This window comes from Gopherus evgoodei, chromosome 9, assembly GCF_007399415.2.
Source record: "Gopherus evgoodei ecotype Sinaloan lineage chromosome 9, rGopEvg1_v1.p, whole genome shotgun sequence".
Classification (NCBI taxonomy): domain Eukaryota; kingdom Metazoa; phylum Chordata; order Testudines; family Testudinidae; genus Gopherus; species Gopherus evgoodei.
The window spans coordinates 11587869-11612962 of record NC_044330.1 but is presented as its reverse complement, the minus strand read 5'-3'; the positions used below and the strand labels follow the sequence as shown (position 1 = coordinate 11612962).

The 25094-nt window shown below is 41.9% G+C and overlaps 1 protein-coding gene across 2 annotated transcripts in view; it reads left to right on the top strand.

The window, feature by feature from the left end:
* The window catches only part of USP13 (ubiquitin specific peptidase 13), an 84226-nt gene extending 59606 nt beyond the window's left edge, over positions 1 to 24620 (top strand). The window contains exons 11-21 of one of the 2 annotated variants that reach the window (XM_030575719.1): positions 1292 to 1417; positions 2569 to 2722; positions 5109 to 5283; positions 8611 to 8699; positions 9052 to 9174; positions 12011 to 12037; positions 13886 to 14029; positions 14726 to 14892; positions 16669 to 16831; positions 19878 to 19962; positions 20524 to 24620. In XM_030575719.1, coding sequence (XP_030431579.1) covers positions 1292 to 1417; positions 2569 to 2722; positions 5109 to 5283; positions 8611 to 8699; positions 9052 to 9174; positions 12011 to 12037; positions 13886 to 14029; positions 14726 to 14892; positions 16669 to 16831; positions 19878 to 19962; positions 20524 to 20617 — 1347 coding nt within the window. In that variant the 3' untranslated portion in view covers positions 20618 to 24620. The remainder of the gene's footprint in view (positions 1 to 1291; positions 1418 to 2568; positions 2723 to 5108; positions 5284 to 8610; positions 8700 to 9051; positions 9175 to 12010; positions 12038 to 13885; positions 14030 to 14725; positions 14893 to 16668; positions 16832 to 19877; positions 19963 to 20523) is intronic. The other variant, XM_030575720.1, reaches the window with a different exon arrangement.
* The last annotated feature ends 474 nt before the right edge of the window (positions 24621 to 25094 follow it).

The following is a 25094-nucleotide window of genomic DNA, read 5'->3' as shown; positions in this document are numbered from 1 at the left end:
TCAGAATTGGGCCTTCTGAGTGAAAGTTTCCTTTAAAAATGTGGTTTACCTGTGTCATATTTCATGCTGCTTCTCCTATATTGTAATGGAGTAGTAGCACCACTCTACTTACTTGTTTATTAGCCTGTTTTTCCAAGTGCTCTAAAATGCACACACTAGCTTGGATTGTCTTAAAATTATTATGCCTCATGGGGGCCCAATCTAGGATTAGTGGTCAAGTGGTAGAGAGGAAGCCACCTTGAGGGACCCCTCCCCCCATAGCCCCCATTCATGCACTATTCTTTACCATAATTTCCTCAAAATACCACCACTTCCTTAAAAAACAAGGGAAATTCACTGTCCAGAAACCTTAATACAGAATTAGGATTGACTGGCAGTGCCTCATACCCTTCCAGAATGCAGGATGCGCCTGTGCTTAAACCTCTGTAAACCAGGAATTACAGAATTAAGGTTCACACCATCCCCAGCCTGAATCTGCCCACTTTGAGTGAGGGCCCAACTTGCCCTTGTCAGACATCCTAGCATGCTTCTCTTCCAGAGGATATGGGGCACTGCGTGGACAGAGCCCACGGGCTGCAGAAGAAACTGTCAGACCATATTCTCACTAAGGTGAAGTCACATTTTGGGCAGGTTTAATGAACACCTGCTAGCTGCATCTGGCCTAGATTTGACCTACTCTGCACAAACCACCTCTGAGTTGCCAGTTGTTACCACCTCTGGACCCTTGTCCTAAGGATTCCCTCTGGAACAACACCTGCACTTGCTTCTGTCATGTAGCGTGCTATCTCATGTAAGTACTGTTGTAAGCACTCCCCGCAGCAATCTATGCAGCTGTGCTGAGCGTAGTGAAGGGCAGTTGGAGCGTGCAGATAAATGAAAGAGTTCTGTTGGTCACAACACATAACTTAGTTATTTTTCAGGTCGTCTTATAAGGCAGCCCTGGCTGAAGCATAATTACAGTGGCTCCACAGGAGCTGTTGCCAGCTTTAGGGGACACGGAGATGGGGCACAGTTGATGTATACTGTAGTTCTTTGTTTCCTGGTTTTCAGAGATTTAAGTATAGGTGCATTTGCTGTTCTGGAAGGATACGAATCACTGCTGGTAAATTCGAATGCTGCATTTACAAAGCTTTTAGGCAGTGGGTTATGAATAGCATTCAGTGGTATGGCTTCATTTCCTGTGGCACTTTGATCATGAAACCTAACTTTTAGGGTTCAAGCCAGTGTGTATTTCAAACCATTGTGCACAGAAGTGCTTTTCAATAATATTTCTCTCTTCATTTGTTTTTAGCCTCAACACAATGGAATTTCTCCTCTAATGTTTAAGGCCCTTGTAAGCAAAGGGCACCCAGAATTCTCCTCCAATAGACAGCAAGATGCACAGGAGTTTTTCCTGCACCTTATAAACCTCGTAGAGGTGAGAAAGTGTTCACTAGTTTTTCTCTTTATCTCTGTTTGACATGTTAGGGGATGAGAAACAGGACAGTATGTGATCTCATCATTTTTTTACAAACCCTTTAAGCTACATGAGAATTGCACTGATCTAATTAAATCAGTTTCTAAACCAGTGTAGTTCCTTTCAACAGCTACCCAGTATACAATTACAAGTATACCGGTATACAATTACAAGTTGTCAATATACTTATAATTATGAAGACTGTGAATGTTAAATGGAGCAGGTATTATTATTCCACATATTTATATCCTCTTCTGACGCAGATAAATCACCCTGTCTAGCTCCCTTACAAATCTCAGCTGTATGTTATTGAATCATTATAGGGAAGATGGATTCCCATACTGAAAGCAAAATGTCTGTGGTATGAAATGTTACTTCCATTAAGCTGCAGCTCAGTGCTACAATGCAAAAGAGTCAACACTGTGAATGCTAATGCTTTCTTTAAGGCATTGAAAAGGAAATTTACAAAGGAGACAACCAATTACAATTTAAAGCATACCTCCTCCCCGCCCTCCGAGATTAAGAGTGTTTGTGCATGTGGTACGCTCTGTGTGAAGTTATTCAGATCTGTGTGCATAATGTTCCATGTCCCAAACCGTGTGCACTGATTATAGGGGTGGTGAATAGATCTTTTTCTGCAAGTGCCCGATAACAGACATTAACTTGCATAACAAAGAGAAGGTATACTATTTGAGTGGCATTCCAGCTGGATAATTAACTAAAATTTGCTTGTTCTGTTTCAATGCAGTTCTCAGAGCATAAGAGTAATAATCTGGTTGCTGAAAGGATTCTGTAAGGCACATTCTAACCAACATATTTACTGTAACCTGCCTTCTTCCTGCTCCCTACTGTTTCTTTCACTCCATGCAGCATATCTCTATTAAGGCCCCCATTTTGCAGTTACACTGTGTGGGCAGACATTTGTCTCTCCTCATGGATGTCAGTGGCAACTTCCAGGCTTATGCAGGGCTCTCCCGGCATGGACTAACATGTGGCCCGTAGGGCGTGAGCTCCTTGGGGCAAGGGTGGTATCTTCTGATGTCTGTAAAGCAGTTTGCACACTCTGGGCTCTGTGATGCTACTCAAGTGATCAGATCTGATCTTCCCTTCAGAGAAACCGCATTGGCTCAGAAAACCCCAGCGATGTTTTCCGGTTCCTGGTGGAAGAACGCACACAGTGCTGCCAGTCTAGGAAAGTCCGATACACAGAAAGGGTAGACTATCTCATGCAGTTACCTGTGGCCATGGAGGCAGCAACGAACAAAGGTAAAGTCAAAAGAGTGCTGGTGGGCTGGCTTGTTGGTGCTGTCTGTCTAAAATCAATAAAGGAAGGCTGATAGGGGATGGGTTAGGGTTAATGTAATACTGTGTCACTGGGTTGGTTGGCAGCAACCTGGATCGATCCTGGGATCTCTGAATCTTGGAACATGAGCATCTACTACTTGAGCTAAAAGACACAGGCCATGGCTACACTGTCGCTTTATAGCACTTCAACTTTCGTGCTCAGGGATGTGAAAAAAATACCCCCCTGAGCAGCGCTGTAAAGCCTCAGTGCAAACAGCGCTGCAAGCTACACCCGTAGAGGATGTGGAGTACATGCAGTACTGGGAGAGCTCTCTCCCAGCGCTGGCGCTGTGACCACACTTGAAACTTCAAAGCGCTGCCGTGCAAGTGTAGCCATACCCCCAGTTTTGTTAGCCAGGGCGGTAGCAGGCTCATTCACCTTCATAAGTGGCCTATCCACATAGAGTTGGTGGTGGGCTACATAGAAGTTAAGCAAGAACACAACATTCCAAATTGTCTTGCATGCCTCCAGAGTGTGCATATGTGTAGACTCAGGGCCCTAGGTCTGCCTGAGTATTTCCAGAGCATGGGGAAAGTGCTGCAAATGAAGAGGACTCCTCTTTCAGAAAGCCTTTGAGAAAGTCCCACAGCAAAGGCTTTGAAACAAAGTAAGCAGCTGTGAGATAAGAGGGAAAGTGCTCTCATAGATCAGTAACTGGTTAGAAAATAGGAGACAATGGATAGAGGTAAATGGTCAGTTTCCACAATGAAGATGGGTAAATAGCATGGTTGCCCAAGGATCTGTACTAGGACCAGTGCCGTTTAACATATTCATAAATGATCTGGAAAAGGAGTAAACAGGGAAGAGGCAAAATTTTCAGACAGTACAAAATTACTCAAGATAGTGAAGCCCAAAGGTGACTGCAAAGAATTACAAAGGGATCTCATAAAACTGGGTGACTGGGTAACAAAATGGCAGATGAAATTCACTGTTTATAAATGCAAAGTAATGCACATTGGAAAACATAATCCCAACTCTACATACAAAATGGTGGGGTTTAAATTAGCTGTTACCACTAAAGAAAGAGTTCTTGGAGTCGTCATGGATAGTTCTCTGAAAACAGCCACTCAATGTGCAGCGGCAGTCAAAAAACCTAACAATATGTTGGGAGCTATTATGAAAGGGATAGAAAATAAGACAGGATATAGCATAATGCCACTAATATAGATCCATGGTATGCCCAAAACTTTAATACTGCATGCAGTTCTGGTCACCCCATCTCAAAAAAGATCTGCTAGAATTGGAAAAGGTACAGAAACAGGCAACGAAAATGATCACGAGGTATGGAATGGCTTCCATATGAGGAGAGACTAAAAATATTAGGTTGTTTGCTTTAGAAAGAGTGGTTAGGAATGGCTGGGAGCATTGGTAGGTTGAGGATGGGGATTAATACAATGATAGGGTGTGGTGAAGTTGTGAGGGGCCCTAAAGGGAAAGGCAAGAAGTGTGTGTTTGATGTAGAGGTGAAGAGGGGAGCCAGTGGAGGGACTCAAAGACGGGCCCTGTTGTGGTCAGTAAATTGTCCTTGTTTTGCTGTTCACTGTTTCTTTCACATCAAGATTTAATAGATTTTAAAGTCATAAGAGGCTATTTGAAAATCTAGTCTATCCTCCTGCATAACAGGCCGTAAAATTTCAGTCAGTGGTTCCTGCATGGAGTCCATAACTTGTGGTTGAATTAGAACATGTATTTTAGAAAGACATCCAGTCCTGATTTGAAGACTCCAAGGGAGGATTTACCACATTCCTTGGTAATCTGTTCCAACAGTAAATGTGTTCTGTTAAAAAATTGCATCTATTTCCAGAAGTTTATAGCTCAGGAGCTTTTAGTTTTGACAATTACTGGTACATCTGGCCATCACTGGCAAGGGAAGCACTATAGTCCTGCCCAATATATAGCCCTGACCAGTCAAGAAAGCACAATGGAGGGGTAGACCAGCAATGGTTTTCAGAGTCTAATTGAGCTGATGGAGTTGGCAGAGAGGCATAGCCATTTGCACAGAAATAAAAACTCTGCCATGAAGATTTAATCACTTGTTTCCAAGTGTTCACACTGCCCTGTCCTCCATGTGATCAGAACCCTGTTAACCAGAAATGTGTTTGAAACATGGCTGTGATCCTGATGCAGACAGGATCTTGATGTCTTCTGCACATATTTAGACCATATAAAAGCCCGTGTCTCTCCCTTCACCCCCACTCTAAAAACAAACAAACAAAAAAAGGTGGTGAGAAGTAAGACTGCAGTGAAAGATTCTGTGGCAGATGCATTGTTCATGTAGCCTTCAGTGTCATGTCTGCTTTTGATCAGATGAACTAATTGCCTACGAACTGAAGAGGAGAGAAGCAGAAGCTGCTAGGAGACCTCCACCAGAGCTTGTCCGTGCCAAGATCCCTTTCAGTGCGTGTCTGCAGGCCTTTTCTGAACCAGAAAACGTAGAAGACTTCTGGAGCAGTGCCCTTCAAGCAAAATCTGCAGGAGTTAAGTGAGTGTGTGTTTCCATATTAAAAGCACAATGTGTTCGTAATATAGTTTATTTTACCACTTGGGTATGCTACAGCAAGAAATAGACGGTGATGCAGAGTCAGTTATGGATCAGGATTAGTGATGAGGCTCGTCCATGTAAAAGGTGCAGATTAGTACAGCTCTGCCCCAGTAAGAAGTGTAGTTCACATTTCAAAGGCTTGTAATGACCCTCTGAGCAACAAATAAATCATCTTTGTGGAACTTCAGGAGTTATCTTCATTTGGATGTTTGTAGCAAAGCTTCTTCTTGTTGTTCGTTATTTATTTGTATTACAATAGCACTGAAGAGCCCTGGTCATGGAGCAGGACACCGTTGAGCTTGGTGCTGTGCAAACAACAAAAGCCTCTCCTTGTCCCGACTTGCTTACAATCTAAGTATGGACAACAGATGGATACGGACAGGCTGATGGGGGAGTACAAGGAAATAATGAGATAATATTGCTGTTAGGCTGGGGTCTCAGCCTGCCAGCAGTCTAACTGTTGTCAAGTTTCTGTAGGTATCATGAGAAGGGAGAGTTTTAAGGAGGGATTTGAAGTTTGATGATGAGGTAGCTTGTGGATGCTTATAAGGAGTGTAAAACTTAGTGGCTTGATAAGTTTCTGCTCTCCTTTATAGGATTACCATACGTCTGTATTTTCCCAGACGTGTCCGGCTTTTTAGTTCTTAAATCGCCATCCAGGAGGAATTTTTAAATATCTAAAACATCCGGGAAAATATGGATGTATGGTAACCCTAAGTCCAAAGTCCCAGGGCTGGCAGCACTTCCTGGGGCAGCTCCCGGCGCCCACCCGCAGGAGCCTGCAGTGTGGGCGGCCCCTAGGCACAGAGGCGGAGGGGATCTCTTTGTGCTGCCCTGGCTCCCTCCTGCCCAATCAGAGCTGCGGGGTTGGGGCTTGCAGCCGCCACCACCTCCGACCTGACCCAACCTGTCTCTAGGAGCCAGAGGGACCTGCCAGATGCTTCCCAGGAGCCGCCCAGGTAAACACCGCCGGGACTCCCCACCTCGCCCCCCCGGCAGGTCCCACTGTCTTTTAGGGTCGGGGGGACGGAGAGCTCTCTGCTTGCTGATGGCACCTGCAAGCCCCACTCTGCAGCTCCGGTAGCTCCCATTGGCGCTTTTCCCAGCCAGTGGGAGCCACGGAGCTCATGCTTGTGGTGGGCGCAGCACGTGGAGCCCCCTTGGCTGCCTCTAATCCTAGGAGCCAGAGGGACCTGCAGCAGGAGAGGTGAGTAAGCGAGTGGGGCGAGGTGAAGAGGCGAGTGGTGAGAAGCAGGAGGTGAGGGGTGAGTAGGTGAGCAGGGCTGGGTGAAAAGGCCAGATACAGGCAGCGGGGGTTGAAGAGGCGAGCGGTGAGGGGGCAAGCGGCTGATGAGTGAGTGGGGGTGAGGAGGCAAGAAGCGTCGAGCCAGCTGCAGGTGGGGGTTCCTGGGCTGGGCATGGGGGTTTCTGGCAGGGGAGTGGGGAGGTGAGTGGCAGGTGGGAGGAGGCGAGTGGTAGGTGGTGGACTGAAGAGGGACGCAGCAAGCCAGCGGCAGGCCCAGGGGTGAGGAGAGGAGGTGTGGTGGCGGGGCCGAGCTGGGAGGGGGCAGGGCCTGGGGAAGAGTGGGGAAGGAGCAGGGGTAGACTGTGGGTGGGCCAACACCCCCCGTGGAGTGTCCTCTTTTTTGAATGTTCAAATATGGTAACCCTACACATTTAGCCTGGGTCCCATGCAGTAGCTAGTGGTAGAAATCTATGTTTCCATACAAGAGACAAAGTATGGATCTCCATCCCTAGTCTCTTGTTGTCCAGCTTTGTCTGAAGATGCCCTAAAGCACCACATGCAGCCCCTAGGCAGAATAGGGTGGAGAAAATGGAGATAGAAGTTCTTCCTTGATCAGGCTGTAGGGATGAAGATTTCAAATCACAGAAAGGGCAGTATTAAAAATTTGGTTTCTGATATATGTCTGAATTTCAGCCAAAATACTCCAGCATGACTATCAGTGTTGTAGAGTTAGGATACATTTGTAATACTTAATTATTGTTACTTATATGGTGCCACTTTGCATGGTGTTTTATAGGCAAATATAAAGAGGAGGAACCTGCCTCCATGCGGTTTACAATCTAAAGTCAGATGAAAAATGTAATGAAAAGGGCTCGGACACAGAAAATATTGGGAGGTCAACGGAGAATAGAAGGAGGGACACAGCCACAGGGGGCGTAGCTTTATGCCAAGAAGAAGTGTTAAACAATTGGGGTATTACAGAAGCTTCAGGGTGTCTTCAGTAGTATCAGAGGGGTAGCCGTGTTAGTCTGGATCTGTAAAAAGCAACAAAAAGTCCTGTGGCACCTTATAGACTAACAGATGTATTGGAGCATGCTCCAATATGCTCCAGTGCGTCTTCAATAGTAGTGAGGAGTGGGTGAGAACTGGGCCCAGGAACTGGTCTGTTTTGGTAAACTGCCTTCTATTGTTAGCAATGCCAGCAATTGGTTGTACTCTTTAGTGTACAGTTTCTGCACCATATAGAAAACAGGCAGTCAAACACACTTGGAGGAAAAGAATGTAGGAAAAACCAAAGTGTTTCATACGTTAACTGTGAGCATGTCCCATGGTAGTAAAAAATATTCTGCTGTTCTAAATAGAGGCATGATTAGGCTGCATTTAAAAGCAAGACAAAACAGATCTTCAAGTGTATTTGTACAAAAATAAAGAAAAACACTTGTTTTCCTTAATTTAACAATTTAATGTTAAACATTAAATTGTTGCAAAAATAGTGAGCATTCATATAGTCCTTTTCATCTGTAGATCTCACTTAGAAACAGCATTGGAGTCTTTGGGTGCTTGTAGGTAGATTACCTAATAGCCAATGTTCCTATTTGTAAAAAAGATAATGTCATAGATATAAAAATCACAGTGTCATCTTTAGAGCCTATGTAACCTGTATTTTCAACCTAATGCCCTAAAATTCTAGCCGCTTGGAGCTACTTGGGTGAACACAAAGCACTGAAAATTTATCCCCACAACGGGGAGGTTCCCAGAGCTTGGGCTCTGGTCCAAGAGCTCAGGCTGTAGCCTGAGCTTGAACGTCTACGCCACAATAAAACGGTCCCTTAGCCTGAGCCCCATGAGCTTGAGTCAGCTGATATGGGCCAGCCACAGGTGTTTAATTGCAGTGTAGACATACCCATAGGTGTAAAACTTTTCATGTTAATGTCGCTTAGACTGTGGTCTGAGACATTGCAATCTGTGTTCCGTAATCTTGTTGCCCTGTTTTATTGACGTAACGTTCTTGTGTTTCCCAGAACATCTCGCTTTGCTTCATTTCCTGAGTACCTGGTAGTGCAGATAAAGAAGTTCACCTTTGGCCTTGACTGGATACCCCAAAAGCTTGGTATGTATCTCCCTCATTTGGTCCAGATTCTCTTGGAAGGGCTATGTACATTGGCGAGTCTTGAGTTTGTAACAAAATCCAGTGGGCTCCTCTTTTCATAAAGGGCCAGACCAGAACCCCAGATCTGGGGAATAAGAAGTCAATTTTACATAGTCACTTTTCATTGTAAAAGTGTTCTTTAAAAGGTGTCCTGAACTTCTCACTGGTAACTCCAACCAACAGTTTAAGAGAAGAGAATCATGGCCATGTATGTAGCGTGTGTACTGAGCTCCCCTCGCTATAGCATGTAAATTGCAATACAATGTACATGTGCTGGAATGCATCAATAACCTTTTCCTCTCTGGGTTTGCAGATGTTTCCGTAGACATGCCAGACCTACTAGACATCAATCACCTCCGTGCCACCGGACTACAACCAGGAGAAGAGGAACTTCCTGACATTGCTCCGCCCATTATCATTCCTGATGACCCCAAAGGTACTGTTCTCTACCTCCGGGATCTCTCCTTCCATCCCGCCTTCCTCTGCTTGGATAGTTAGTCTATTTTTCTTCATCTCTCTGCTGGTTCATGTGAAGCCTCTTTTTGGCTGCTGTACTCCACCTGTGCAGGCACGAAGCATGACTCTGTGAATGAGAATAGAGTGTAGATAGGATCGGGACAGACTAATAATAATGCACTTTTTTTTAGAGGTGCTGAGCACCCGCAGCTGCTATTGTTTGAAAATCAGGCAGTGGTTGCTGCTGTCATACCTCTTAAGAAGCCTTGAATTAACTTAAACCTGTTGATAGGATAAGGAATTCACACTGTTCTATGCAAGAGGGTAACTGAATATTTTAATTCCCTTTTTCACCCTCTCCACCCTGTCTCCAGCTTGTGTTCTCATTCCCTCTAGAATCTTTACAGGTGTCTAGAACCTAAGTACATCTAGGAGAGTCTGTAGGGGTTGACTCTAGGACTTTCAATGGCATCACTCAGAGAGCACTTACTTCCTAGTACCCCTCATTATTCGTATTGGTGTTATTTATGTCGTAATAGCACCTTAGAAGCAATCAAGGCTTAGGCCCCATTGTACACATGCATAATGGGAAAAAAATCCCTGTTCTGAAGAGCTCGCACTCATTGGTGTGTAGTAAATATAGAGGGGCCAGATTCAGCCTTTGAGTACAGGCTCATGGTTCCCATTTAGTCTCATGGAATCGTCATGCTTACTTATTCCAGCCCATAGGGAATGTAATTTCAGCTTGGATACCTACTGTGGAATCAGTGGTGGGTGCCAAAAGTGGAGTGGAAATTCAACCCAGTCATTTCTTGTTCTTGGGGGCATGTGTATCGGAACCTACTTACCATGATATTTATGCTAACTGCTGTCTAAAAACCAATGATAAACTAACCTTGGCATGACTGTGGCTGAATAATAATCATTATCTGATGTGTGCTCACTGGTGTGCAAGGCATGGTCCTTGCTCTCAGGAGCCTTAAATTGAGCAATAAGGTTTTTGCCTTAGGATCTCGACTTCATCTTATCCAGTCCCAGCACTATCTATTAGGATGTATCAGACCAAACATGGCTTGTTGGCGGTGTACTTAAAGGGGAACAGTACACTTCTTAAAACCAGATTCCTTAATCTGCAGCACAACAATGTTTAATACACAAGGGGTTATGTAGATGAATAGATTCGAAGACCAGAAGGGACCATTGTGATCATCTAGTCTGGCTTCCTTTATAACACAGGCCATAGAACTTCTCCAAAATAAAACTTTGTAAAACACTAAATGTCCTTCCATAGGTTAAGTGTGAAAGTCTGCCACTTCTTCATTATAAAGAGCAAGAATCATTATTTATTATTTGTATTGCAGTACACCGAGGAGCCCCAGTCATGAGCCAGGTCCCCTTTGTGCTAGAGGCTACTACAGATGTTTAACACAATGTGACATCTTGAAATAATCCATTTCTAGATCAAGCCTATCCAGTAAAAGCTTGCTTCCTCCCCACTTTGCCCTGACAGTGAAATATTTTGTAGCTAGTAAATTCTCTTTATTATCCTATGACCTTAGACACAGATTATTGAAATTTGCTTTATGATGACTCAGGTTTTGGTTTTTAAATATTTAATATGATACTAGAAGGGATGACGCTACTCACATTGCAGGATTGGCTCATTTATTTACTTGGGTACTAATAGTGCTGTTACCGCAGTGAGCTTTCCAAACATGGAAGAATGTCAATCTCTAAAATGTATTTTGGTGTTAGAGTAGAGGAATATGCAGACGTATAGTGATTTCAATTTTGTTTCCCCTCTCCAGACTACTCCCTATGGTTTACCATGGCTTTCTGGGCATCTCGGCCTCCTTGAAACTTGCATTTTCACTTGTAAAGGCTAAAAAAATTGGAGCTTTACCTTTTATAAATGAAATAAAACTTCTGACAGCTTTTGCTGCCTCACTTCATCCACTTTGGTCTTCCTGCATCATGGCCGCTTGCTATGAGGTTTACTTACTGATTCAGCTACCAGAGACATTGCATTCTAACGAAACACGCAACTTGCAAAAGGTGCTGGGAGAGGGGTTCACTCAAATCTTAACACAGACAGTTCGTATATGCCTTTCTATGTGTAACATGTATCTCAAGTATACTGACTGACTCCTCTACCCAGCCCTCACTATTTGGTCAATTTCTTGTAGGAATAACCCACGGGTCAGTGTAGCTCTATCACCAATGTGTCAGCCTAGATGCTGGCTGTCACATAAGCATCAAAGAACAAATGGGCTTTGAGGAGGGCTAGGAGAGGGATGAGGGCTACTAGTGTTATGGCTAAGTTCAAGGAAGGAGTAAGTGCTAAATTAGGAACTGTTAGCCAGTCCTGGTTTTAACGTCCTCAGGTGCAAGTAAAACTTCTCAATGTGTCCGCTACCTCATTTTGTTAGTCTTATGCCCTCTCAATCCCAGCCTCTTGCTTTACATAAAGCATCAGCTAACCATGCCCATCCTGTAATGTCTGGGTGTGCAGATTATATTTTGGGGAAAGAAAGTTCAGTTTGGTGGTACGATATTCATAGCATCATGGCCTTCCTGGTTTAAATGGGGTTAGGCCAGTAATTATCCCATTTATTATTGGATTACAACACCAGTGATGCTCTACTTTAATAAGCATGAGATTATCTTTGTGAGCTTCCGTCAGCACAGTGCACGCTGCTCTTACGGCACCAGACTTTTTTATTACCCACAAAACTGGCCCTCTTTCTTTTCAATATAGAGCGTAGCTGACTGTCATGCAAACTCACTTCTCCTAATTTTTCTTTCTCAATTTCCAGATCGCATGATGAACCATTTCATGGAGCGTATGTATCTCATTTTTCTCCCCAGCACATTGTGCTGATGTTTTGGCTGTTCAAACATGCATCCACGTGCGATAGTCAATTAATGGTAGTTTTGTCTACACAGATATGCATGGCACTTTTCTCTGTGTGCATTTACGTAACACTTCAGTGTTGTACTTGTTCCAGCGTTGACTTGCACACATTTTGGTATCTGAAGGACCCATCATAGCAGCGTGGTGCCCAACACATGAGCAGCCACAGTTTCTGGTGTGAAGTCTGATTTTTGTAACTTGGGGTCAATTCACTGTGGACTAAATCTTGGTGTAAAAGATTTGAGCCAGATGTACTTTGTTGTCATTTTTTAAAACTTAAAACACAGTTAATTGGATTGGAAGAGGTGCTCTGAAATTACACATGTGATGTTTTTGGAGTTTTATTAGTAGCAGTTTACGGTAGTTTTAGATTAAAAATCTCAATTTTTAAAGTGTATGTGGCGCATGATCCAAAGTGCATTGAAATGAATGCCAATGTCAGTGGGCTTTGGATGAGGCCTCAGTTTAGGAGGTTGTAGGTGTGCTTTTCAGAAATGCCGCTTTGTATTCTTTAAACATTGATGTTGCCCATGCAGGGCTCATCTAAACTGCAAATGGGGAAGGAAGTTGAGGGGGCTGGTTATAAAATTGTTGTCCCTGATTACAGTTGTAATTTGTATGCCATGATCTGACCCAACACCTTGGGTCTTTGCTATAACACTGAGGATACACCTATATTTGTGTGGGAGATCTGAATCCCAGCTCATGTAGACATATATCCATGCTAGCTCTGCTCAAGCTAACAGCAGCAGTGTAACTTGAGTGGCAACATGGGCTTGCTGCCAGAGTATGTATCCAGGTGCTAGCTTCATGTGAAATACTGAACAATAGTGATGCTTAGAGTTGGAACATTTTGGGGGAGATTTTTTTTTTGTCTCCATATCACAATATTGTTCTGTGCTCCCCTGTTAAAATGCAACACCGTGACCAAAAAGAAATACATTATATTTATATTTGAAAAGTAGCTACAGAGCAGAATCAGTAGCTGCTTTTCATATAGGGTGAAATTCACACCAGTACAGAGGGTTTACATAAAGCTGTCCCTGTGATTTATGCCCCAGGTCTTAAGTGATATGAGAGGCCTTAACGAAACTCTGAACAAAGTGAGGAGCAGTCCTCTTCCCTATTGACATCGATGGGAGTTTTGCCACAGTCCTCAAAGGGACAAGATTGGTCCTATCATGTGTCTTTTATAATTTGCTGGTCTGGAGGATTTTAGCTAATGACTCACTATGCAGACAACTTGACAAAAAAATTAGAATGATTTCTAAACAGAATGTCACAGGTGCTGCTTGTAAAAGCCGTTATAGTCAGAGAGAGAGAGAGCTACAGTATTCAGAGTTTTGAGGTATCTTCACCAAGTGTCACTGCTGCAGATAAGCTGCTTGTGCTCCACTATATCAGCCATGGTGTCATTACTGAATTGGCTGTCCATCTACCAATAGTAGCAGATCTAGTACTCTTAGAATCCCTGACGGGCCTGCACTTAAGTGGAGGGTGACTTGTTTCCTATAAATGCTTTTTGTAAAACACTTAGGGAATTACTCAGGGTGAAAGACGCTCTGTGTAAATCATTTAGATAAAAAGCTATAAATAAATCACTAATTGCCATTATAGTGATTTGCATAAAGCTGCTTTTTTTTAATGGATGTTTGTTTCCTGCAGCATTAAAACAAACCCAGTGATACGATGTATAGGATGCTACTTCCTATATAATAACAAATACTACAGGAATGGGCTGATTTGACTTTACTTATTAGAGTATCCTCTGCTGTAGCTCCAGATATTGATGAATCTTCAGTGATGCAGCTAGCAGAGATGGGTTTCCCCTTGGAAGCATGTCGGAAAGCTGTATACTATACAGGAAATATGGGTGCTGAAGTGGCTTTCAACTGGATCATTGCACACATGGAAGAACCAGGTCAGTAGTCTCAAGGGTTTGAATGAGACCTCACTCTGCTGTGCTTCTTACTTGGGTCTATATAAATTGTAACACCGTGCATGGCAAACAAATCGTATCATATCCCTTTGAAAACTGGAGAACACAGACTTGTCATTCTCCTGAATGTTGGTAGGACTAGTACTCATTACTATAAACCTGATACAGAATCCAGTCCTCTGAACACACACCTGGCACCCATTGCCCAGAGAAGGCACAGCACACTAATGTTGCACCAAAAGAGGTATCCTGTCCCCAGTGACGAAGTAACTGGTGCTGAAAAGCGGTGGTGGGTCTACAGCCCCTTGTTGCTGGTCTTGGGTCAGTGTTGGGTATGCAGCTGTATGCCTACCAAGTATGGGTTGTCTGATACTTGGGTTTCATGTTGGGCTCTGCTGTGATAAACCTGGCTTCTTTATTCCCTGGATATGCCACCATGTCACTTTGCTGCATTGGTTTCACCCTTGTAGCACATGCACAGTGTGGAAGAATCCACATACATGCCTTTCTCATGTGCATACTCCTTTTCCTGCTTTTTTGGGCCTTCTGTGCCCCTGCTGTCCAGATTTGGCCCATAGAAATGAACTTTATACAGGTATTGTTGCTATTCTCGAGCTTCCATTCATTGTTAGGGTATGTACTGATGGGGTAAAAAAGTGAACTGTTTGTCTTTTCCAGATTTTGCAGAGCCATTAGCTATACCTGGCTATGGGGGAGTTGTTTCTGCCGGAGCAGCTGGTCTAGGGGCTATTGGGTTAGATAACCAGCCTCCAGAAGAGATGGTAGCTCTCATCACCTCCATGGGATTCCAGAGGAATGTAGCTATTCAAGCACTCAAAGCAACAGTGAGTCCCAAGAGAAATTTTGGAATTTATTTTTTTTGAGGATGAAAAGACACATGTGCAAGGAAACTCATGAGATGTGCCCATGAAGGAATTCATAATTTGCTGGTGGATGTGGGGAAGCAAGGAGAATGGGGTCCTGAGGCAAGGTTGGCCCTTAAGATAGATTGTGACAGGGGTGAGGAGCTAGGGTATATGGATTTCAGGTGAGTATTCAGTTGGGTGTGACAAAGAAGGGGAAGATAGGAAGAACTTGACTCCCCTTCCTATCTGTTCTGAAGCATTCTGAGTGAATGAGAGCAGTGTGTCCTGAGGATGGGGTGCTCCCCAATTCCTTTCTTTGGGGTGTTTGTTGAAGAGTTGCAATCCCATCTCACATGACTGTTTTCTGACTCACCGCTCACAGTTATCCAGGTACAGCGATCTTTTGGCCCTTAAGAGACACCCACAGTGAGAGAGGAAAGGTCTCTTTCTCGGTGCTGGAGAGAAGGGAGGCTTTACCTTTGTTTCTCTTTATATCTGTTCTATGCCTCTCCAAAGCCCACCTCCATGTGGGATGATAACCAGGGAGGAGTGGGAGTTAACACTGGGCTCTTCTGCCTTCTTTTCTATGCTGTAATTTTCCATTAATACTAATACTTCCTCAGACACCAACTCCTGGGCTGCACTGCCTCTTCCCAGCTATGCTGGGCTCCCATCCAGTGTGATGTGCCGGAGTGCTCCAAGCAGCATAGTCACTCGCAGACAGCAGTTTCCCTTTCATGTGTAGTTATGTGGCTTGCACAATATTTGTGATCTGAATGCAGAAACCATAGGACTAGGTCACTGGCTTTCACTTTTATTCCTGAGCAGCTGAGCAGGCTGTGTGCTGGTTGGAATGCTAGCATGGGTGGCTGGCAGTGTCTGTTGAAGAACACTGCAATTCAGGCCTTTCCTAGCCAGATCACTTACTCTTTTCTGTATGACTTCCCAGGACCTATTGGTTGCATTGCCGTGGTACCTAGGAGTCCCAGTCATAGACTAGGACCCCACTGTGCTAGGTGCTGTACAAAAACAGCACAAAAGGACTGCCCCTGTCCCAGAGAGCTTACAACCTAAGTATTGGTAAGCAAACCTTCTGTTCCAACAAGGGAATATGCCTATCAAATTAGGTAGAGGGCAATTACAAATGTCACTGTTCCTGCATTTTTTGTGTATTGTAAACAACTATTTTGATTTAATAGGGATTAAAAGATCTAAACTGTCTTCCCTTTAAACCATTTGTTAGAACCAAAATCCCAATCCCAGCCATTTTTTATCCAGCATGGTGAGGAAGGGAAGGTGCATTGGAAATTACAACTTTGGAAACCAAATTCTGAATGCCTCCAGCTAAATCACTATGATTATTTATAAGACTGATACAGCCACTTTTCGCATCAAATATAACTTTAAAAGCCTATGTGCTTAAATTAATACTGTTATCCTGTGTAATCTAGCACCCTATCATTATTGGCAACAGCATATAGGACACTGAGCAAAGAACCATTCAGTCCGTGTGGTGCTGAAAATGCTGCAGGGAATCATTTAGTACTAAACAAATCCAATTATAGTCCTAGGTCAGGAGATTTGCATAGTGCCTGCTGAATACTCATTTCCATAGAGGCGCAGTGTCTAGCTCAAATGTACTGAATGCTGTTGATCTCAGTCCTTGTTCTGCTTATTTGAAGATCAGTGATTGTATGGCAGCTACAATGTTAGTGAACGCACTGATGGCTAGTGTTTTGCTCATTTGACTGCCAGAATAATAATTTGGAGCATGCACTGGACTGGATCTTCAGCCACCCTGAGCCCGAAGAGGAAAGCGAGTCTGCTTCAGATGTGATGGATATGGAAAATAATGCTAATGCCAACATCCTTGCAGAGGCAGGTTCAGAGGGGCCCAGGATCAAAGATGGGTCTGGAAGTAAGTTCTCTTGGAGTAGTGGCTTTAACGATCATGCTACAATGTTGCACCCTCATGTCCATCTTATATATTGTATCTAGAGCTCTTCTCTCTCTCTTGCAAAAAATGAGCTTCACTGAGTGTTTGGAGTGAAATCCAAACAATTTATTTTTAATCCTGTCTGTGCCACTGTGTTTGTGAGAGAGAGAGACCTTGTGCAAGTCATGTGACTTATTTGGGCCTCAGCTTCCCCATATGTAAAATGAGGATGATTCCAGCTTCTCAAGGCTATTGAGAGGCTTAAGGTTTGCAAAGTGTTTTGGCGTTCTTGGATGAAATGTGCTATAGAATTGCACAGTATTAGGATTCCCATTCTTATTTTCAGACCATTTGATGAGTCTCTTCACTGCTGCTTCTGTGAGAGGAGAATCTGTGCCCCACTTACAATAGCAGAAAATCTCTCTTAGCTCTTGTCTTCACTAAAGAAATGTAATGGATTTACCTTGGCTATCTAGTCACTCTAGTGCGTGTCCCTAACATGGGCACATGAAACCAGTACACAGCATGATTTACATTGGTATAAAATACTTTGGTAAATTACCAGATTAAACTGGGCTGGTGCAGCCAGCCTACATTAGGGATTGCAGTGATGTAACTCGATTGATACTTGGTTCATATTTCCTTAATGTAGGCAGAGCCTTGGAAAAGGTTGATTTTTGCCTGCAAAAGGGTAGGCAAATTCAGGCAAAACCTCCCAGAATCCTGTTGCCCTCATGTCTGCATCTTGGCAGGGGGTTAGACTAGATGACCCTTGTGGTTCCTTCTAACCCTGTGATTCTATGTCATAGTACAATAAACCTCATGCTCTTGTGTTGGCATTGATATATCTGCTTTCATGGTGTATCGCTGCCTGGAAATCTTGCTGTCCCCAGGGTCACTGGGTATGCTTTACTCGCCTACTCTACATAAAATATAATTTCTTTCATTATGAGGGGGAAAATAGGAAAATTCCATGCCTGGAGGGAGGAGGTCCCTAAACCTAAGGAGTCTGCTGTTTATTACAAACCACTTGAACTCTAGGCCTTTTAGTTGATCTGTAATCTGATAATCCATTTAATAGGAATCATTATCCTACATATCCATGCATGACTTCACTGATTTCTCTACCGGTTTTCCTCTGAGGATCTCATTGTCAGAAGTAATAGAGCTAAGTAAACCACAAGATGGGGCTATTGTACAACAGCCCAGGAATGTAAAAAAGGCAAAGAATGATTATAAATCTGCATGCACTGGGTTACTGCAGCACAATGGTCATCTTAGGATAGTGAGTAGCATTTAACATTGCCTTTCTAAAGGACTTTAATACCCCCACATTAGTAACAGCAGTGTGCATGCTCTCTCCATCTGTTTGTTTCTGTCCCCCAGGTTATTGTCACTGTAATGTTCTTACAACAATAGTCTAAAGACCACATCAAATAATCATTTGATTTTTTCTCTTGTAGCTTTTTAATAAGTTTTTAATAACTTTTAAATAATACTTCACTGTAACTATTACAAGTGTTGCGTAGTAAAGGCCAAGCTTGATTATCCCAATGTCTTGGGGACAGCGAATATATTTAAAATGGAGGTTTACAATGAAGAGCATGGGAATTAGATATGTGTAATCAGACTTTGGAGGATGTGACCCTGTTTTGATTGTCTGAGATTCCGATAATATACTTTGGTGCAGTAAAATGGCCTCAGAATTCCCTTTCTGGGTCAAAACCCAAGTCATTCCCATTATCCAGTTGTTTGAAGGAGTGTAATCTGTTTAATTTTGGTCATGGCTGTATTTAGGCTTGGCAGAATTCAATTTTTTAAATAATTTCACTGGATAATTAATACTGATGGCTATTGTTAAGCTCCCCACTCCCTGATTCTTGTCAATTTAAATTTTCACAGTTGTTGGAAATTTTGGGGGAAGGAGTGTGTGTCATTATTTAATGATGGTAGATTATGAGATTCAAAAAGTTAAATCAAATAGTTAAAATACAAATTGTCAACATCACATGTTAAAATATGTGAAATAAATATATTTACACTGACAGATCATACCTGTTTTTACTATTGATTTGCTAGTCCACTCATCAGAAGCCTAATTCAAACGTCTAAATCCATGGATTTTTGACCCTAGTAAGTTCTCAAACAGCATTTTTCTTCCTTTTGACTATTTGTAAATTTAGTTGATTATCAATGTAAATATATGTTCATCAATTTGTGTGCATATGGTGAAATCAATATTTACCAAGAAAAATCTAATAATTTCAAGTCTAGTTATACTGTGTGGCATAAACAAATACAGAGTAAAGTCTCCATCCCTGCTGTGCACAAAATCCTTCTCGTCAATTGTCTTAACCATGAACTCTTCATGGTTTTCTTCCTGTTGAGACGCCATGCCTGCATAATATGCTGAAGCTGTTGAAATTATTATCCAAGGGCTTTCCCAAAATTTTAAGAATTGTGTATGTTTGTGCGGGTGATGGTGTTAGAAGCCATACGGAGGACTCAGTGTGCCCTCAAACCAAAGGCTACTGTAGGGTATAGTCCCTGTCTTTTTCATTTGATTTAGAGGAGTTCAAACATTCATATGCATGAATTCAACTAATTTGTGTGCAGAGCCAATTTTCACCACCCTTCGATCGGGCTGTATCTAAATAGTGTATCATACGTTTCAGTGTTGTCTTGTGTGCATCAAGGTTGAAATCCATACCCTTGCGCTGTCCGTTTTGTCTTTCATAGATTTGGTCATATATTCATAGGTATAAGCAGATTCAGACAGTGTTGTTTGTGCACAGACTTGTGTTGGTTTGTGCTGCATTCAAGTTTGGTGAAGGTAAGTGTTGCACATGAAAGGAAACACCTACTGCTGGGTTAATAGAAAGTGTTTTTTGGGATGCGAGGTCTGAATCAAAGGTGCTTATATATCTGAAAATTCTTTTCTGTTCAAAACAAAATTGTCCCTTGGCTCTGTGCTGTGGTGTCAGCAATGGAAGAGTGACATTCATCATCTCTGATATTTCTTACGCAGGGTATGAGCTCTTTGGATTCATCAGCCACATGGGAACATCCACAATGAGTGGCCACTATGTTTCCCATCTCAAAAAGGAAGGAAGGTGAGTGGCTTTGGGAAAGGAAGGAAAGATTTGATTTCTGGATGGCACGCAGCTTCTGCATAGCATGTCTCCATACAAAAATATACGAGTGTTATCATGCAATACATTTCTGTTATCTCACTCAGTAAGTGGAATGAAGGCTGCAAATGTTATATAGAACTGTACTTGATTTTCCGTGTGTGTGCACGCGCGTGCTCATGCTGAGGCTGCTGTAATGTATACTAGGGACTGGGCTGATGCAGAACTTGGATTCTGTTGTGCTTGCCACCGACCCCCTCCTCCCTAGTTGTGCACCGAGCATTCTAATTTCTGACAACTGGAAACCATCTCTGGTTTGCCTTCATGCCCTTCTCCTTTCTTAATTACTTAATTAACAAGAAGCCTGTTTCACCAATCACTTTGATTTTCATTGTGCCTCTTGTTTGTACGTTGTCTGATTAGATTTTAAGCTTTTAAGGGTAGAGATCTGGGAAGTCCTTAGTGTCTTGTTGGTGCCCTATTAAAGGAATTAATTACAGCACTTTAATCCTCTGGAGACTCACCTTCCTATTTTTATTTCAGATGGGTGATCTACAACGACCTTAAAGTCTGTGCCTCAGAACGACCTCCCAGAGACCTGGGCTATATTTACTTCTACCGTAGGATACCAAGTTAGGCCACAAATATGTTATTTGGCCTTAAGAAGCCATAAACCCTTTTAATCTGCCAAAAAAAAAAAGTATAAAAAATTAAAAAAAACAAAAAACAAAAAAAACTTGGACTGCCAAAAAAGCAAAGGAAAACATGGGATATTTATAGTTTATTTAAAAACACAGTCATTTGATGCCTTCTTAAGTGTTAGCAGGGAAATTTTTATTAGGTGGATATTTTAAATTGATATACATTAAAAGATACCTTAAGACCATGCAGATTACTAATGGAGTTTGCAAATAGCTCATGGAGAATATGCGTTTGTTTCAAAACTACACTACAACCCAATTACAGCTATGTTCTCGGAAGACCTTTGGGGAATGTACATTTCTACAATAGTAGCTGCCCACTGCTTCCAGCTGGAGAGTCCACACTGGTTCTGGATGTCACAAATTTGCCTTTGCTTCATGTATAATTGAAGGGGGAGAAATTGTTTTCCATCACAGAATATGCCTCAGTCACGATATTATTTTCAGTACAATAAGGAATGACTTATATAGATATGTATATTAAAATGTAGTGATACAGAATGTCTTGTTTTGCCTCCTTGATGCTTGAAATCCAATGCAAAATTTGGAAGCTGTTAATCCCTTGTCAGTGCCCTATGCATTATGCCACATAGAAATGGTGGGTTTTATTTTATGTATTTAATGTGGGTTTTTTTAAACTCTTCTTGAAATCCTGTTATGTTTTTTAAATTATCCCAAGAGATTCAGGATTGCAAGTGGCTGAAGGAAACAGATATGCTGATTTGATAAGTAACTCTACCACTCAGGAATAACAACCACCATTTTCCTCCAAAGGTGTTAAAAAAGAGGAGCAATGTCCCTTTAATTGTTGCAAAGAATTTTGTGCCCAGACCAGCTGAAACCGGCTCCATGACAAAGTGCTTTCAGTACAATTCTGCTTTTTGCCAAAGGTTGTTTAATTATTTAAGTTTCTTCCATGGATGGAGAAAATTGCTTGGTAAAATTGCTGATGTATTGATTTTTTTTTTAATTCATAACATATCAACTTTCTAGAAACTTGCAAACACACTGATAATCTGATCTGCATAATGCACCCTTTATACATGGACTTCTGGGGTTTTTTGGCCACTGTTTGTCCCATTTTTTCCCCATATTGTTTCCTTATTTCAATTTGAGTCATAAACAAGAAGGGGTCTGTGTGTGTGAGGGGGAGGGGTTATTAAATTGTAGTTGTTGAATAATTCTGTTAAAAAAAAAATTACAGTGGTGAATGTATAATCTTTTTCGTTTCCCAAAAAAAGTTCACAGTATGTTGGCTTCTGCTGAGAGACCATTGGAAAAATTGCCTCTTATAATATTACTGATCTCTTAAAATAAGTTGGAACAGTCAAAAGAATCCATGTAGAGTGCAGGAGAGGCAGTTATAATTATGTCTTCTCTACATTTAATGTCTGCAAGTTTAATAGCAAAATGCAGGCTATTGTACAATCAAAGGGAACCTGAATTTAAAGATTCTGGTTACAACTAGAGCTTTTTTTTTAATGTCTGACTAAAAACTGTTCCCATAGTGTAACAAAGTCTGGTATAGATCACTAAGCATGGTAATATAGGCCTAGTTTTCCTGATCAGTATTTGATCTGAAAAGTGGTACTAGATGTAGAGAGAAATTCTAGTGCAATAATTCTGTAGTAGTGTATGTGATGCCTAATCACTGGGAAAGCTTCCTCTATTTAACACCCTTCCAGGGACACTAGAATGGTGGTGTTTCACATTAGAAAGTGGCTCCCATAAGATTCATCTCCCTTGTCATTCTTAAGTAGTTTACTGAGGACAAAATAAAAATTGCCAGCAGATCTACTTGTTCCTACAGTATTTTGGCTATTTATGTCTTTCACTAGCGGTTGCCTATCCTGAAAAATGAATCAGGGAAGTATGCAGTGGCACATCCTGTATGTAAAGTGAACGAGGAGCTGAACTTTCAGATAGTTTTTATTTTTTTATTTTTGCTTTTGGCAGTAAAAAAGGAAAAGATCATTTTCATGCCCAGTTTATATTTCAAAGAAGTGCAGCAACAGCTTTCTCCTCTGCCTCATGAATTTAAAGGGCTATTTATAAACTGGAAAGGTCTGGTATGCATAACCTTCTTATTTAGAGACCTTGGCTAAGTTACAGATCACGGGGTCTTTACCGTGCTCATTGTTAAACTGGAAACATGGCAAAGCTCCCTAAGACTAAGGATGGAGCGTGAACTCTCACAAACCGTTTACTTGTATGTAGAGAGATCTAAAACTGGAAAGACCATGTGTGTGTGATATTAATATTATATATTTAACATCAGGCACACTTAAAAATCTAGCAGGTGAGAAGCTGGAAAGTGATAGTTAAAAGAAAAAAATTCGCTGGTTGTAATAGGTGCATTTTTAGTGTCTGCATTTCTGAAATCCTTTTAGTGCAAGTATTGTTCAGCCCTTTGTGCTGCGTAAGCTATAAGTGGGCAAAAGTGCAGGGTGCAATAAAGGGGAAAGGCTGAATGATCTTTCATGAAAATATTGCATTTGAAAATACCTTGAAGTTCTCCAGCTGTTTGTGCATTTTGTCCCCTCATCACTGTTTTCACTTTCAAATATTCAATTTACTGTAAATTCTTTTTCTTCTCTTTCCTTTTTCTTCAACGATATGACTAAAGGTGAACAGTGACATTGGTACATTAGGATGCAATCATCTGACTCTGGAACCTAGAGGGAGAGGTACACCTGTTTGATCCATTTAAGTCTTCATCTAGCAAAGCACTTAAGCACATGCTCAGTTTCAAGAAGGTGGGTAGTCCTTTTGATGTCAATACGACTACTCCCTCTGCTTAAGTACCTTGCTGGATCAGGACAATAGGGAGTGACTTGAGCAATGGGTGATGGGAGGACTTGTGGTTCAGCTGGATTCCAGTAACTGTTTCAAGTTGTTGGTTTTTTTGTTTTTTTTTAATTTGTCTTGTGAGCTTCTTGGGGAGTAAAAGTTGAGAAAAGAGTCACTTTGGCCCAGATCCTCAAACGTGTTTGAGTTCCTAACTCCCATTGATATCAATGGGACTAAGGTCACTAAATGCCTTTGATGATCTGGGCCTTTGAACCTAAAAAGGCAAGTTATGCCATCAGCTGAATACCAAGAATCAAGAGGCACAAAGCAAACAGCTGTTTTATTGTTAGAGCTGGTTATAAATGTCCGAATTATGCAACTTTTGGGAGGAAGGGGAAATGTTTGACACACACCCTGCCCCCGTTTAAAATCCTGCTTTATTTCTAAAGGAGTCTAGAACCCATTATGATTCACAGTGTCCTCTCTTCAAAGCAGAAGTAGAATGTGGTTCTTAAAATCTTTTTATCTTGTTGGTTAAAATGTAATTTGGATATAATCTTAATTAAAAAATAATAAAGCCTTCAGCCAGTCTGGGAGTCTTTGGACCTGATTCTCCTTTCCCTTTTACCAGTTCCACACTGGAGTACCTCTGCTGAGTTATTCCTGGTTTATACTGGTGTAAATGAAATCTGAAGCAGGCCCTGTTTCTTAGGAACTTTCAACCTCATGGAGGTGCAGTAAAACTTGTGACATGGATGCATTAGGTCTTCGTTGTAGCTTTTAGAAACAGACCTCCAGCTAATATCTTTGTTTTCCATCCCAATGGCAGTCATCTCTGTTTTCTCTGCTATCTGACTTCAGATGCATTGAACGACTATGCAAAACATGTTGTAACTGGAAATGCCTTTTTATTCCACTCCTATTCCCGCCGCCCCCCATTAACGGATCAGATCAATTTCTGATTCCTGCCACATCTTTTGAAGTTTTCTGTTGTGTTCTGGAAGTGTTTGTAATAGTTTATTTTGCACCATTTGGCATTGTTTGCTTGAAGCATTGGTAACATTTTGGAGAGTGTTTGAGATGGGAAGGGATATGAATGATATATTGTTGCAATTGTTTCAAATTAAAAATATTCTCACATCTTGGGGATTGTGTTGTTTTTTTTGCCTCTTTCTTTTCTTTGAAACCTCAGATTAACTGAGCAGCTTTTGGTGGTGCCAGTTCTGACAGTTGTGAACCTTGTGAAATCTGGTGTTTTCCTTAAAGCCCCAACAACTGGAGCAGAGGAGGTACATGAGCATCTCCACTCTGAACTAAAAAAAGAAAAGAAAGAAAAAGGTAATTTCTAGCCTTGATAGTTGCAGAGAAAAGATTGAAAACCTGACCCTAGGGCTCCCTAAAGATTCAAAAAGCAAACAAGCAGAACCTAAAAGGTATTATTTTTAAAAAATCTCATGATTTTTAAGCCACTCATGAATTTTAGAGGTCTGACCTGATTTTTGAATGCTTGGGGATGGCAATACTGATCTGTGCAAGCTCCTTCCATTCATGTGTAGGTTTCTACTGTGTTCTTCTAGGTTAGGCCTTTCTAAATGTTTGTCTGTAACCTCTCAAATCCATCTT